The sequence below is a fragment of the Drosophila elegans genome, unplaced genomic scaffold (assembly GCF_018152505.1).
Source record: "Drosophila elegans isolate 14027-0461.03 unplaced genomic scaffold, ASM1815250v1 contig_814, whole genome shotgun sequence".
In the NCBI taxonomy this organism is placed as follows: domain Eukaryota; kingdom Metazoa; phylum Arthropoda; class Insecta; order Diptera; family Drosophilidae; genus Drosophila; species Drosophila elegans.
The window spans coordinates 10,120,161-10,135,494 of NW_024546167.1; the positions used below are offsets into that span (position 1 = coordinate 10,120,161).

The 15,334-nt window shown below is 37.9% G+C and overlaps 1 protein-coding gene across 2 annotated transcripts; it reads left to right on the forward strand.

Moving 5' to 3' along the window:
• The first annotated feature begins 1,482 nt into the window (after positions 1–1,482).
• LOC108139052 (synaptotagmin-5) lies at positions 1,483–12,477 on the forward strand. Of its 2 annotated transcripts, none has more exons than XM_017261670.2 (6): positions 1,483–1,852; positions 8,148–8,355; positions 8,892–9,291; positions 9,357–9,591; positions 9,676–10,173; positions 11,107–12,477. In XM_017261670.2, the coding sequence occupies exons 2-6, from the start codon at positions 8,168–8,170 to the stop codon at positions 11,283–11,285; spliced, it is 1,500 nt and encodes a 499-aa protein (XP_017117159.1). In that variant the 5' UTR covers positions 1,483–1,852; positions 8,148–8,167; the 3' UTR covers positions 11,286–12,477. The 2 variants fall into 2 exon arrangements, with proteins under 2 accessions (XP_017117159.1, XP_017117160.1); XM_017261671.2 differs by having other exon boundaries at positions 8,895–9,291.
• Positions 12,478–15,334: the final 2,857 nt, after the last annotated feature.

Below are 15,334 nucleotides of genomic sequence, written 5' to 3' on the forward strand. Positions count from 1 at the left end.
TCAGCATCATCACGTTTATTTACAATGAAAAAACCGCAGGAATAGTTAAGACAAGCGTATAACGTGCTGATTACCTAAGCCACTTGACTTTGACTTTGGGGTTCAACCTATATCAAATATCTTGAGAGCATCAACAAAAGCCTGAGAATAACTGAGCTTTAAAAATTAATTTGAGCACAATTTGAAGCCGTAATATTGGGTTATCATTGTCAAATTGCGTGATAATAGAACCTGCGTCAATTTGTGCGAAAAAGGCCGATTGTTTTATGACTATAAAATTTGTATGAGAGTGATGAGAGTAGTGTTATCAAAAAAGTCTAAAAATGTGTAGATGCGGAGATCAAAGTTGAGTTTAAATCATTTCGGGCCGGAATTTTGCAAAAGTTTTTGAGATAAGCCAGAAAAGTACGAGTCTTTACCTTCAAAAGCATTGTCAAGTCCACGGTCGGAAATATTTTGATTAGTAAGTAAGAAGAAATGTGACTACTCGTTGGTTTTGGCTTTTGTTGAAAGTTGGGAAAGTATATTGTTTTTTTTTTATTTGTGAATTCATTTTCAAGAATATCCCCTAGTCCAAGGCAATCAAGAGAATACCACGCGTTCATTGATATTTTTCCCGCAATCTAAACTTGTTTTCGGAATATAAATAAACCAAATCAATTTAAATATGTATATTAAATGCGCTTAAAAGTGCAATTCATCTCGATCGCATATAATACAAATAAAAGAAGTGAATATTATTTTGATTTTTTGGTGACTTAAAGGTCAGAAAAGATCAGATTTTAATTCACAGGTTTTTTTCCCGCAATCTAAATTTGTATTTGGCAATAGAAATAAACCAAGTCCAAAAAAGTGCAATTCATTTTGATCTTCTATAAATAAAATTTTATTCAGTCAATCTTTAAGCAAGTAATATTTTTAATTGTAATATAAATCAGTAGCAAGCGGTTTTGTTTAATCTCGAGGGTCAACATTTAAAACAGACAAGAATCCAGAAAATATTGTATACCTATGTATATTTAAAAAAACTGGAAGGAAAATAAAACAAGTGGCATCTCAAAACTAACTGACATCCTGAAAAGCTTTATAAAATCAAAAGCTTTGCGGAAAAGTTTGAAATAATAAAACGCTTGGGATTTCGCGGGCTTTTCCAAAATGAGCCAGCTGTTGCTCGTTAAGGAGCTTTTGTGTTAAAATGCTTTTCTTTACGTTAAAATCATGTATATTTTTGGCTAAAAGAGCCGGTTAATAATAAATAATGAGCTATTATTTAACTCTAAATGAAACGTATTAATTAGCTTTAGAAAAATGATTTCTTCAATAAGAGGTTTTAACGGAATCAAAGGAGCCCTCGAAGTTTTCCATTTGCATTTGTGTGTTTCTATGAGCCCATCTGTGTTTTGGGTGCCAAAGTGTGAGTGAAATGGAACATGACATCGGGGAACTGCGTGTAATTTTTGGTGAACAACAACACAGTCGAGTTTCAGCAACGCTCCGGCCAAGTTGTTGAGGCGCGTGAGCCAACAGGGAAAATTCAACCGCTTCCAGTCATCTCTCTCTGCTTGGATACATTTGTTGAAATAATTGACCAGTGTGCACAAGGGGATTATTAAATAAAAAATAAATGAAAGCCCGCTAATAAGGAAATTGTTTTGAAAACTCGTTAGGAACCCAAAGCACGCACAATATGCGTTGCTCTGTGTAGAGCAAATTGCGCATACGCCACGTCGGACCGTCAAAAGGATTTCGTAAACATATTGTTGCGGAAAATTGCATGCAGCAATTTGAATAAGCAAATTGTTTGCACAATTTTTGTTTGGATTTGAGTCACCGATTCGCAAATATTCATCGGGTAAGTACTGACACAGCTGCTTGATTCATGTGAACTCGATTTGCATATAAATCTGATGTTATAAATTGAAAAATAGTTAAGGCACGCTTGGCAAACGAGACATTCAATATTTAATGTGTGTTACCGCTTTGAAGTCTGAGTGAAGTTTTTATTGGACAAGGCTTTGGTTGGGCCAATGTAATTCGAACTTGTTGAGCACGTGAATTGATTTTCTAGCGTCAGCTCGAATTGTTAGCTGGCAACCTTTTATTGTAAAAGTTAAGCCAGAGAATTTTCTTTCTATTGAAAAGTTCTGCTCAATTTTCAGTTAGAAAGATTCTTGAGAAAATTAATATGAGAGGGGGATGTGATCTTTTGGCATTCTTATAGGAGTTTGCAAACAAAGTTATGGAAATGTTTTTGGAAATAAAATTTGGCTAATCTTCTTAAAGAATTAAGGCTCAGCACACTTTCAGACAGTCAGAAAAAGCCTTGAAGAAATAATAATAAATTGAATGCTGTTTTATTTTTTTTGAATGCGCAAGTCCATTGATATTTTGTTTACAAAAATAAACAATCTACCTGTATGTGCATTAATTGCATTAATTGGTATTTTTTTAAATTGTTGATCAGATTTTTGCAAAAAAATTAAAAAGATTTACGTCACATAAATATATTATCATATATTTGCTTTCTCGCTTTTTTTTTTGGGCACCCTTCTCGCAAATTAATAGCTGATTACTGATCAAAATGATTGCATTGCGTATACGGCACGTGGAACGCGTATCTGCAGTGGCTGTGATAAATTCGCCCAAAGCATAGGATGTTTAATTTAATTAGTCGAGTGCGCTTGCGAATGTACTCCAACATATGTGGGATCCTTTGCCAAGATTGGTGTATTCCGTATGAAAAGGCAGTAAGAATTTCGACCGGATTTTCTCAGCCGCAGGCTGTTTAACCTGGTGGAGAAGCCAGGACTCGGCCACGTAGCCAACCACTCAAACACAACAAGTATGTCCTTGAAACAGCCGTATTCGGCCGTGAACCCCGACCTCCATTTCGTAGCGCCGAATCGAGCTCTTTTCCAGCGACCTTGGTCATACATTTTGCCAGGAATATTGCGTGTCAGTCAGTCAACAGCCTGCACTAAAGAAGTGCATTTATTATAGAAATCTCTGGGTGCCGGAGAGCCATGAATATTTATCACGTGTCCAAAGATTAATGCATTTTTAATGCAAAAAACGTCGCCCAAAGCAGCCAACGGCTACATTGACGAGGCCATAAAGAAGCTCCCAGCCAGCCATGTTTGTTAACTTGTTGAGTTATTGGCAGCTGTTTAGCCTGTGGCCCACCACTGGATTCCTTTATGTCGGTTGCCGAGCGGGTTTCCTTTTGTTCAAAGCACACAAGTATTAATATCACACTTATTATTTCCGTAGCTCACGCCAAGACATGTTTTTCCCTTCATTTTATTTTTTTTTTGGTCCTCCTGTGTTCGCATGTAAACATTTTGCGTTGTTTACTTCTTGGGCATTTTCAGCGTTTTAATGAGCGTTTTATTGTTTATTTTTATGCTCGGCGCCCTTAGACTGGGGGCGCATAACTTTGGGTCACTTTATTAAATTGCTGTTTATCTTGCTTTTCCAGTCTCTCTCTTATGTTTTATTTTTTATTTTCAATATTTTCTGTGCCCCGTTGGTCGGGTCCCATGGCTTAATGGCCTGTGGCGAATTGACATATGGTTGTTGATTTTAATGGGATCTTTTATTCCGTTTTTATCGCATATTCCGGGCTTTTGAGTGTTTTCGAGAGGGAGATAAAGGATTGAAATTGTTTTTTTTTAATAAAAAAGAGTTTTGACTTTTTTAATATCTTAAAAGTGATAACTAAAATTGTAGTTTTAATTTCGAATATTAAATTAAAAATATTTTGCTAAACTAAAAGGCTTTTACAGATGGGTTTATTAATCAAAGATATACAAACATGTTGATTTCTTATTGGCGTTAACTTAAGATAAGATGAATTTAAATTAGTATGTTATTTGTTAGTGGAAAATAGAAAAAGGAAAAGGCTACAAAAACAGAAAATGACGAGTTCAAAAAAGCTAATGCTTTCATAAATTCTGTAATCGAAACTTTTCCAAAGGGATAACATTTTAATATCAAGTTTTCCTTATCTTGCTAAGTTTATAAATCCATTTACGCCCTTTTCACTGGTCCCAGCCGGCTTTCAGCCTCTAATAGTATATCCCCTGTATCCCTGCCATAAGCTATAAATATTCATTGATGGCTAATTAGCAAAGACTGCGATGGGGTCAGCCTCCAATTTGCCCCGCTGATCCCATTGACATTGAGGACAACAACTTGCGCAGCCATTGGTGGGAGATAATCAACTCGAATAACAAAAACAGACACATAAAGGAGACTCAAAAGGGGGTCAGAGCTGATGATGATAATGATGTTGCTGATGTGGATAAACTAGCGCCTCGAATGTGTCATTACGGCGCGTAATACAAAGTGCTGATGCCTGATTATTGACGGCCAGGACCTCCGCATCCATCAACTCTGACTCCCTCACTCCTGGAGGCCATCGTGCCCTTCGGACCGCGTGTGCTGGCAAACCTTCTCTTCTGCTGTTTGTTTATGCACACCGAAGGTTATCCATTTGTAGCTCGAGGGAATGTAAATAAAACTGCACTGGATGAGGTAAAGCCAAATTAAAGTTCAGCGCAGGTGCGGGAAGCCACGAGATGAGAAATTCCAGGAAGCCTGCATAAGTTTACTTTTACAACTGAAACAAGCACAGAAAAATGGAAGAAACACTCTAATGAAAATCAATAACTTACCTCATGGGCTTCTTTAACAAATTAATTACTCATTCAGACACGTACAAATAATTGCTTTAAAATGTTCATGACAATTAGGTAGAAAAAGAATATATTTCTTTAAAAAATACAAATTAGAATTACTCAAAGGAAACTTTTTCTCTGTGTACTTGGTGTGGGTTTAATTTTTATGTTCAGGTCAGCCTTTTGTCCAGTACAATTCAGGACAACGCCAACACGCGCATCCTCGTGGACCCGATGTCGTAATGTAATTACTGTCGGGAACAGGTGTGCAACCAGCACTTGGCCAATGCTTTTGCAATACTCTAAGGTAGGATACACCGAACAAAAGCCGAAAGGATTGAGGCAAAATGCTTCCGGAAGTCTGAGTAAAATGTTCGCTTAATGGAACTGTCTTAGTGCAAAAAAAACTCGTTATTGTGAGTTAATTTACTTCCGCTCAATCAAAACCCATTCGGTTTGCGAAAGAAAGAAAGCCATTTTAAAATGCCTGGGGAAAATTGTTGCTTACCTGTACAAAATGAACTAACTCACTTTCAGGGCTTGAAACATAAATAGTTCATTTTTTCTGGTTTTAAATATATGTGGCGAACATATTTAAACATTATCTACAATTATCTGTCTATCCAGCTGACTGTACATTATCAGACTGCCCTGGCAACAGGATAATAGGGAGTTTGGCTTGCTGACAACTGCAATTGTCCACGTGCCCTGAAAAAACAGCAGGGCGTGGATTTGAACAACAAATGGAAGGGCAACTGTGACCATTCTACGGGTCTTTGAGTCACAAAACACTTCATTAGACTAATGAGCATCATTTGCCATAATTGCGTCATTCAAAAGGCAATGCGTCCACTGAAAGGCATTTTTATCTATTAATTTTTTTAAGCAAGGATGATGAAATCGCCAGCTGAAGCTTAGGGAAATCACGGGAGCGGCCTGGCCCACACACTCACCGTTTTCCCAGGCAGGCAATGAACCATGCGGTTGATTTTATCGATTAGATAAACTTAATTTTAGTCGCTCTGTCAACACATTACGGGACTTGGAGGGACGCATTTTTGCCCTTGACTTTGTTGCGACGCAAACAAAACCACAGGCGGAAGTAGTGCCGCGGTCTTATCTAGGTATTCCGGCGAAAAGTGAAAATGTGCTCGATAAAGGCCGCAAAATGATTTACAAAGCCAACCAAATACCACACAGTCGGGCCAAAGGGCTAGAGCGCGGTTTTTGTATTAAAATTTATGACTGGAGCAATAAATCCCTATGCCCAGAGGCCCACACATGTGCGAATGATGCATGTGAGCAAATACCTGGCCTCAACAAGGGAACACGGAGTAAAGGCCATGGAACAGATTCTTTAAAACACCCTCACTCAGCTTACATAAGCTTTTAGGTTGGGTTCAAAGTGGAACTGGTTTACTTAGATCTTCTTTTGAAGGATATATTTTGCATAATAAAACTTCATATAAAAAAAATATTATTGTGTTCTTCCCTGAAAGACATAGATAGCTCATCTGATTAGCAAGGTCTGGGGAAAGGTTTTAATTTATTTTCCATCGCAGTCGTAGGTAGTTTTATTTATAGTATTTCAAGTTTACCCCAAAATGGTATGGCTATTTTATAAAGAAAGGTAATAAAAATCATTTTAACCACATAACCACATGTGCCGGGATAAAAACATTTGTGGAGGCAGCGAGTGTCAGGACATCAATGTTGGCACATTAATGCGCAAAAGGACACCTCGAATGACTGAATGGCTGACTGATGATGAGAGGCGTGGCTCTTGGATCTGCTCAATTTGACATTGATTGGGTTATGTGTGATTTACATACGTGGGCGGGGAACGCGCTTTTGTTGGCGCAGCGGCTGGAAAAAAGGAAGGTGATATCAGTTCGATGGCATTCTGCCATATTTCCCAGGGGATTAATGGCAAATGACTGGCAAATAGATTTCACTGGAAATGTCTACATAAAGCGCTTAAGTGCTGCTTCACAAATTATTCCTTTAATTTACTGCTCTGTCTTCGGCGATAGCAGCTTATCTTCGTAACTGTCAAAGTTTAAATTAGAACTAATTTCATAAATTTTCCAAGCAGCCACATGAAGGGCCAACATTTTCTGCACTTAGCCTCGTACTCTCTTATTTTGCACATAAGGGAACATAAATCATTTCCCCAAGAATTTGCAAGGAACGCGAAACAGGAGGATGGAAAACAAGGAATTGAACCCGCATACACACCTCATGCAATTGCCATAAAAGAAAGCGTAGACCCAAAACAAAAGTTAGCCGTAAATAAATAATAAACGAAAAGTAAATTTGCTGAAATTGGCCAGAAAAAAGGGTGCAAGTGGGTGGGGAAAGGGTCTGAGGCAAATGAGGGAACGTAGGATTCACCTAAAGGTGGCTTTCAAATATAAATATACTAATTAATTAACAAGTCGGTTATATACTTTTGCTTTTTAAACAGACATCGCTTCATTTTGTTGGCAGCTCTCCACGCTCTTTACATTTCTATAGCACAGAAAAAAAGTGCTGTCCTTTAATTAATTACATTTTGTGGACTTCAATTAAGTTTAATACACAAAATCTCGCGGTCATTAATTTTCCATTGATCAGAAAGGAATTACAATAATAATGTGATACTAGCTTATTAAAGTATATATATTAAAAGTATTGATACTCCCTTTAAAAATAATTTCTTAATAAAAACTTTTTTTCTTCTTAAACTTATCTTGATACTTTTAGAAATAACTTAAGTTTATAACAAGTTTGTGGGCCAATAGTAAACAATTTAAAACCTTTTCACCTAGTTATCTCAAACTATTTTCTTATTTAAGGGAAAAACAATTTGACATTTTTGAGAAAAAAAAACGAAACTACTATTTTGGGCAGTGATCAAACCAGTTTTATGCGGACATCCTGAAATGGTTTTTTGTTTTAAGTGCGGGCGTAATTTTGAGGCTTTGTGGGGGTGCCTGGGATGAGGGTCACTTGGCAGTTTGCTCGGCTAATTGCGAACTAACCGAGGCCGAGGCGCCTTTATGGCAATTTTGTGTGGCTACGGTCTAACAAAGACAAGACCCCCCGGCCCCTTTATCCACATTATCCACCTCGTGGACCCGGGAAGCTGGTGGGGAACTGTCAGCACGTGCCTTCGGTCAGGATTTTGCGGTGCCCCACAAAACCACGACCACCTTAAGCCGCTCAATTAATAACCCACAAAGCCAGAGAACGGAGAAGATGAATGTCGGACGTGGGGTGCCGAGCTTTGATTTATTTATGAGGCACACATACCAGGGTCCTGACTTGCTAATGAACGTTTTATGGCTAGTTTGGGTGTCATTAGCCGGGTAGAGAGTAATCGATGCGGGGTCACGGCGAGTAATTGACCCACGTTGTCATCTTATGTGTTGTGTGGAAGAATTTGCTGCATTCATTGACCCATTGATCTCACTTATTTTCTTGCAGATTGACCCATAACCTCAGAAATGGACATTGTCATACGTGAAGAGGACATTTCCTTAGCCCAGATTGGCGTCTATGCCTCGGTATCCTTTCTAGTGGTTTCGGCCGTTGGGGCAGCCCTCTACACCACTTGCTCCAAACGGTATCGTCTCAACTGGTTTGAACAGAATCTTCTGGAGTCGGCCAACGAAAAAGATGAAGATCAGCAGAGGTGGGTCCCACAAGTATTGGTTTTTATCTAAATGAAAAAAATTCAGGAAATCATTAATTTTGACAAGTGTTTTGTATTAACAAATTGTTTGTTTTATAAACGAAAACTGTTTTTAGACAGCAAACGATGAATCTTACAGTATATTAAAAAAATTATCTAGAAAAGAATAACTATCAATAACAAAATGTGTTTATGTTTAATATTATGTTTAATGTGGTTTATATTCTTATCAGAAAAATCACACACTTAAAATATTCGTTGTTTAAAGTAAGAATGCAATATTAGTTTGACTCTATACTTAAATGGTGTTTTGGAATTTATTTTAAATTTAAACCTCCTTTTTAACGATTTGTAAATGTGATCAGGGTTTTTGCTGTTCACAACCAAATAAAAACGAAATAAGAAAAGAAACACAATGTGAAAATGGCAAACCTGTGTAAGATAATTGAAATTTTTTTTCAACTTCTGTTCGAGTTTTTCAAGCACCCCTGATGGTAATAACCGTATATAACGCCTTAAATTGTTTTTCACTTTAGCAGGGAGGCCTTGGTAGCAGGTGCCGTGGGCTACAATGTGGACAGCATAAACGAGGTGCCGCGTGGGAAATTTGGCAGCGGAAATGCCGGCAACCTAAGCCCCACCTCCCTGAAGAGCGAGGACAATGACCCTGCGTTTTGGGTACCCGCCTCGGTCACCTCGACGGCCGCCATACAGCAACAGGTGTCGAACACCACCGAGGAGTCGGCACCACCCACCCCAACTTCGCCCACCGGCAGCCTGAAGTCCAACACCCTGTCCTACTGCTCAACCACTTCTGTTCCCATCGCCAGATCCGATAAGCATGTGGTCCTGGCCATGCACCCCAGTCGTCCTAGGGTTTCCTCCATGAATGCCAAACTGGATCACACTAAAATAGACATGACCCTGTACCGAAGTGTAAGTAAAGGGTGTTACTTTATTTTACAACTTCTTTTTTATATAACATATATGCCATTTTGCAGCACTCTCAGCCCAAGACCATCAATCCCGTTTCGCTTAATGAAGTCCGCGGCAATTTGCATGTGAGCATTGGCTATGATCCTGTTGGTGGCTTGCTTAATGTCAGACTACTGGAGGCTCAGAATCTGCAGCCTAGGCAATTCAGTGGAACTGCCGACCCCTATGCCAAGGTTCGATTGTTGCCGGATAAAAAGAATTTCTGGCAGACACGCATTCACAAAAGGACCCTTAATCCAGGTACTAATTCACTGAATGTATTTTATATTACATTTTTTCATTCTGTTAAAACACTTTTAAATTAACGATTTATTTTCAATTTAGTTTTCGACGAGCAGTTTGTATTTGAGGTAACCGCCGGAGTAATTGACAAACGAACAGTGGAGATCTTACTGTACGACTTTGATGCCTATTCCCGGCACGTTTGCATTGGGGGAACGAAACTGCACCTGGCCAACTTGGATCTGAGTGAACAGTTGAAGCTTTGGACCCCCCTCAGTTCTGCCTCGGCTCAAGATATGAAGGTGGATCTGGGCGATATAATGGTGTCCCTGGCCTATTTGCCATCTGCCGAACGTTTGATGGTGGTCCTGATCAAGGCCCGAAATCTGCGGATCGTGGACGATGCCCGCAACTCTTCGGATCCTTATGTGAAGGTTACTCTTCTGGGTCCCGGTGGCAAGAAAATGAAGAAACGCAAGACGGGCGTCCAAAGGGGCACCCTGAATCCCGTTTACAATGAAGCCCTGGCTTTCGATGTGGCCAAGGAGACCCTGAAAAATTGTGTACTAGAATTCACAGTGGTTCACGATGGCTTACTGGGTGAGTAACGAAATTATATGTTTAGTGCCAAAAATTCCATCGCCTTTAACTTTCATTAATGAGCAACTCAAAAACTGACTTACTTGCCATTCTAACATTTAGAAAAATTTAACACAATTATTCAGGGCTTCTTAAGTCGGCTGCGCTCCAATTTAAATTGTATCGTAATGTTTGTCCATAGTTTTATCCCGGATAAAATGCAGTTCTGAATTTTTCAACTGCTTCCACATATTGTTCCTCAGTTTGCGGTGCATCTAGTGAATATTTTTGCAGATGTCCTATTAATTATAAAAGTTAATTTAAGTATTGAAAGTCAACTCTTTTTCCAGCATCTTACCAAGGCAAGCCATATCGCATTCAGCAAAAGTCCTAAATCTGTTTTTTGAGTTATGGTTTCTATCGGCTTCGCAAAATTGGACTTTGATGCAACTATTATAAAAATGTGAATACGTGACTTCGGGCTGATTGGCACAACCATTTTCAGAGGAGTTGAGATCATCATCACATCTCTCTATTGGAACAAATAATAACAATAAAATACTTGTTCATTGAGTATTACAGTAAAGACAAATAGTATTATTTACCTTCATCATATCCAAAAATCCTTTGCCTTAGTAAGCACAATGTGACGATAATCGAAATAATTATGAATTTCATGGTAATATCCAACTTAACGACAACCGAGTACTTTTAGAACTAAGCCCTTTAATTCCGTTTATATACTATTTAGGGCGAACCTAACAACGTTAATAATTCTGATGTTTGTGAATTTGGTTATGCCTTTCTCTAACGAAAAATGTGTATTTTTTTTTGTATTTGTGTATTTTGTAATGCTCTGAGACAATTTTTTAAACTTATGAACAGCTAAGCCCCATTATTTTGAATTTTTACAGTTGGTAAATATAGCAACATATCGTTTTATATATTTTGCAGGTTCCAGTGAAATTTTGGGTCGTACTCTCATTGGAAACTCGCCAGAAGTTCGCACTGAGGAGAAAATATTTTTTGAGGAAATTTTCCGCGCCAAAAATGCTACGGCCCAATGGGTTCCACTCCAGGAACCGGCAAACAATTTAGCTACCGCGGCCAAAAACGCAAACAACAAGAACTAGCTTCCACAGTTGCCGGCTGCTCTTGGTTCGTGTCTAAGTAAGGACCGTGCCGGTGGTTGTCTTGGGTAAAAGTAAGTCTGGAGTAAGGGTTAAAGCATGAAAAAGCACATCGTTTCATTTTTTTTGCTTAAATATGGATGCAGCAAATGTTCACACCTTTTATCTTACCACTTAACATTTCTGTTACATTCTGTGGTTTCTGAGATTTTTAAATCGGCATAGCGGTTACTAAACCTTTTTTTGAACGCGTTGTGCGATACTCAATGGGCATCGAGTTTGAAATAAATTGGAAAAAGATGTTGCACATAACTCATTAAAACTGGTATTATGACGGTTAACTTTTCGCAGCTTCATAAAATTAATTTCAGTCTACAAAATTAAATAAACATAAAACAATCACAAACCCTTACTCTATTAAAAAATACTAATTAATAAACAAAAGTCATGATTCCGCGTGTGGATTGAACATCAGGAAACAGGTACAGCTTTTTTCAAATTAATAGGAGCAACGGAAATGATTTATATATATTTTCAATTTAAAAAAAAAACTAAATATTATCTTTTTATTCATGGAATATAACTATTATTGTGAACACGGCTGTACTAATATCATTTATACATAATGTTACGACGTTTTGGAATAAAGGAACTTGCAGGGATACGTTTTAAGCAGGATAAAGATTTAAACAAGTCACATACTACTTTCAAACATGATATATATATATCTCAATGAATGTGCTTTGTATGGTATCAATTATTCGAAGAATATATATATATTTAATATACATTTTATGTGTCAGGAATGTCAAGAAGTACCTAAAATACAAACTACCAACTACATATATTAAACAAATAAATTAGTACCAATTTAAATATATACAAAATGCAAGCGAAGATTTACAATTTCAGTTTATAATTTTTAGGCGAAGGTTTCAGGGCACAGAGGGCACAAAATATCCATAGAATTTTAGTTTAACATCCCGCTAAATTAAAATGTGTTGAAAATATAGTTCACGGAGAGTAGAAATAATTGTAACCAAATGAAAATATTCTTATACGCATATTACTTATATTTAATGTAGTGACTATATAAAGGAACTTGTGTCTATAGTAGTTTAAACGCACTATGTAATCCAAAATCACTACCTACCCTCAATTATCTATATAAAATAAAGTTATTAGATCTTAGAAACTAAATTTGTTTTGCTTTGGTATTCAACTTTAGATTTGACTTAAATCCCGTTGCTTCAAGGTTAATTACCAAACTTTCCCTAACCAACCTTTAATTAATTTCGGCCATCAACTTCAAACGCTTGAGGTTTCCTTTTCCGTTGAACGAAACCGAGAAAATCCCTGCCCCCAATTTCCCTTTTTTGTGGACATTGAGCCTTAAATATTTTGGTGGGCCAAAGGAACTTGTTGGACAAGTTGGCGTGCAAAAAAAAAACTTTCGGGAAAACCCGTTAACTAATTTTCCAACATTGACTGATAAATCCGCCGGGAGCTGCGACGGGCAACGCTACATTGGCTGTTAAAGCAGCCGTGCAGGAGATCCCCCAGGTCCTGCGAACTGTTGCGGTTCCTGACTGTGTCTATATAAGTTCACCGTAAATTTCCTTTTCAATCAAAATGTGCTTTCATTCAATTTGGAAGGCAGCAATGGGGCATAAGTAGCCTAAGTAAGGCCAGCGTGGGTGTAAAAAAACTGCAAAGGCAACTTTGAACTGGTGCCAGAAATTGGTGGCTCCAAAAGAGAATCGAACGTGTATTAGTTGTCTGCACATAAAAAAATGTACAGCAATAGTTTAAAAAATAATGTATTTAAAATAATAAGTAATATAAAAAGTTTTTACAACCTCAAGGCTTGAGAAATTTAAACCCAAGTACACATTATATTAATAACTTAAAACTCCCTTTAATATCTTCACTCATATATTCTCAAATGTAGATAATACCTGTATATATTTCGACATTTTTTGAATGCAAGAGTTACATTGTTTTCAGTGAAAACAGGAGCTCTGCTAAACGGCACCGGAAACACTCTTATTGATTTCCAATTAGGTCCACGACCACATTACGGAGTGACCCAGGAAGGCGAATGCAAAGCGAAGCAACCGATAGCCAGTTCAAAATGGATGCAAAGATAGTCGTCCGAACTGGCAGAAAACACCGCAAGGATAGTTAAATTATTTGCTAGCCGTTTCCCGTTGTGTCCGGTCCTTTTCGCACCCACCGCTCCGTTAAAATTATATTTGCTTCCTCCACTATTCAGCGTTCTATAAAGTTTCTTCAGGCATTTATATTGCTCTTTAATGTTGTGGCCAAGGTCGATGGTCAGCCGTTGATAAACTGTTAAGAATAAAAGGAGATACTGAGGAGAATTTCATTCCTTCAGGTGGTGGCAAATTTATTGCCTGCTTCTGGTCCAAACATTTAGATTCTTTTTTGTATGCTTAAATTTGAAAAGCACAAAAACATTCTTATTAAAATGAATGATTAAGATAATATATGATTTTGGCGGTTTTTCACAAAGAAAAATTCAAACTTGTATTGGTATATTTAATAAATAGTGTATCAATAGTAGGGCGTAGTAATTTTATATTGCATGTGACTTGTCCATTTGCCAACCAGTCAAACAATTTGTAACCCTCTCAGCTTTATAAGATCAAATACTGTGCTCATAAAATATTCGCTTTACAATGCATTTCGGATTATGTACATTTTTGACTTATTGATGGACTCTCTGTCTGCCAATTGTCGCTGTCTGAGCAAAAGAGCTTTTTTGCAATTTTTCACTCCATTCGTTTGCAATCACAGGGATTCCTTTGGAGCGGCAGCTATCAATTTTTCACCGATAATGCCTCGCATCAAAGTTAGTTGGCAATAAACTGGAAATGCGACTAACGAGTAAATTCCATTTTTAATTTCATCGCACTCTTTGTCTATCTCAACGCCATTTGGTCTGTGCATCATCTAGCTTTTATTTGCTACTGCATTCTCAGTCCGTTTGCCCCTTTTCAGAGTCCTGCATCCTGAGTCCTGGCCAGTTTCAAAAGCTTGTCAGCGGAAAACGTAAACTAACGACATTTTCGTTTTCTTATTTACACAATCAATTTCGTGCTTTTGTGATCCACAGGCAAAGGCGAGCGCCAGCGATGGAATGAAGAGGGCAGTGAGTCCTGTGCGCCGTGCCAGTGCTCCGTGCACATCCTTCGTGCCTGGCGACATTACGCGTGGATGTGGATACACATCCTCTATATCTCTGGACTTTCCTTTGCCGTGCCCTTCGAGGGGGTATTTTAACTTTTTTTAAGAGGTGTTCTAAATATAAAATGAGTGTGCACCGCTCAAAAGATAAGCTAATTAATTTTACCTAATTAGATTATTTTTTTATGTGTTGAAATTTAAGTAGATGCTAAAACATTATCTGTCAATTATAAAAAGTTATGTACACCATCTTTATTAACAATTTTTATGAAATACAATTTTTATGACAGCTTTAGGAAATTCTTCACAAAGTTATTACTATAAGAAAGTATCATATATCATATATCGAAAAAACTTCTTGTTTTTTGTAAAAATATAAATATTTGAACATCGAAGAATGTTTGAACATTTGAAGAAAACCTTCGAATCAAACGCTGGAAATGTTTGCTATAAGCACGATGACTAGTCCTAGAGCACTTGAAACTTCGGCGCTCTTTCTGGCCTTTTGGATCCTTCACTCCCGTTGTATCGTTAAGTTGCCATTGGTATATGGCTTTAGTTTCGGCAGTGACGATGGCAATGGTGTTGCACTAGCTGCTGTTGCTGCCGTTTCTGCCGCGAGGGAAATTGTCGTCAAAGCGGAAAAAATGTCACATTGTTGTTCTAGCCATCATGGTGATGAGGGGAGTGGACGGGTGGAAATCGGTGGGTGGATGTTATGGAAGCTGCTGCTACACTTGCCACACGTTGCATGTGTGTGTTGCAGTGGCAGTAATAGTTCTAGTTTCGTTTCGCTTTCTTTTCGACAGCCCCTTTCTTCCGCCTTTCCACCCCATTCCTTT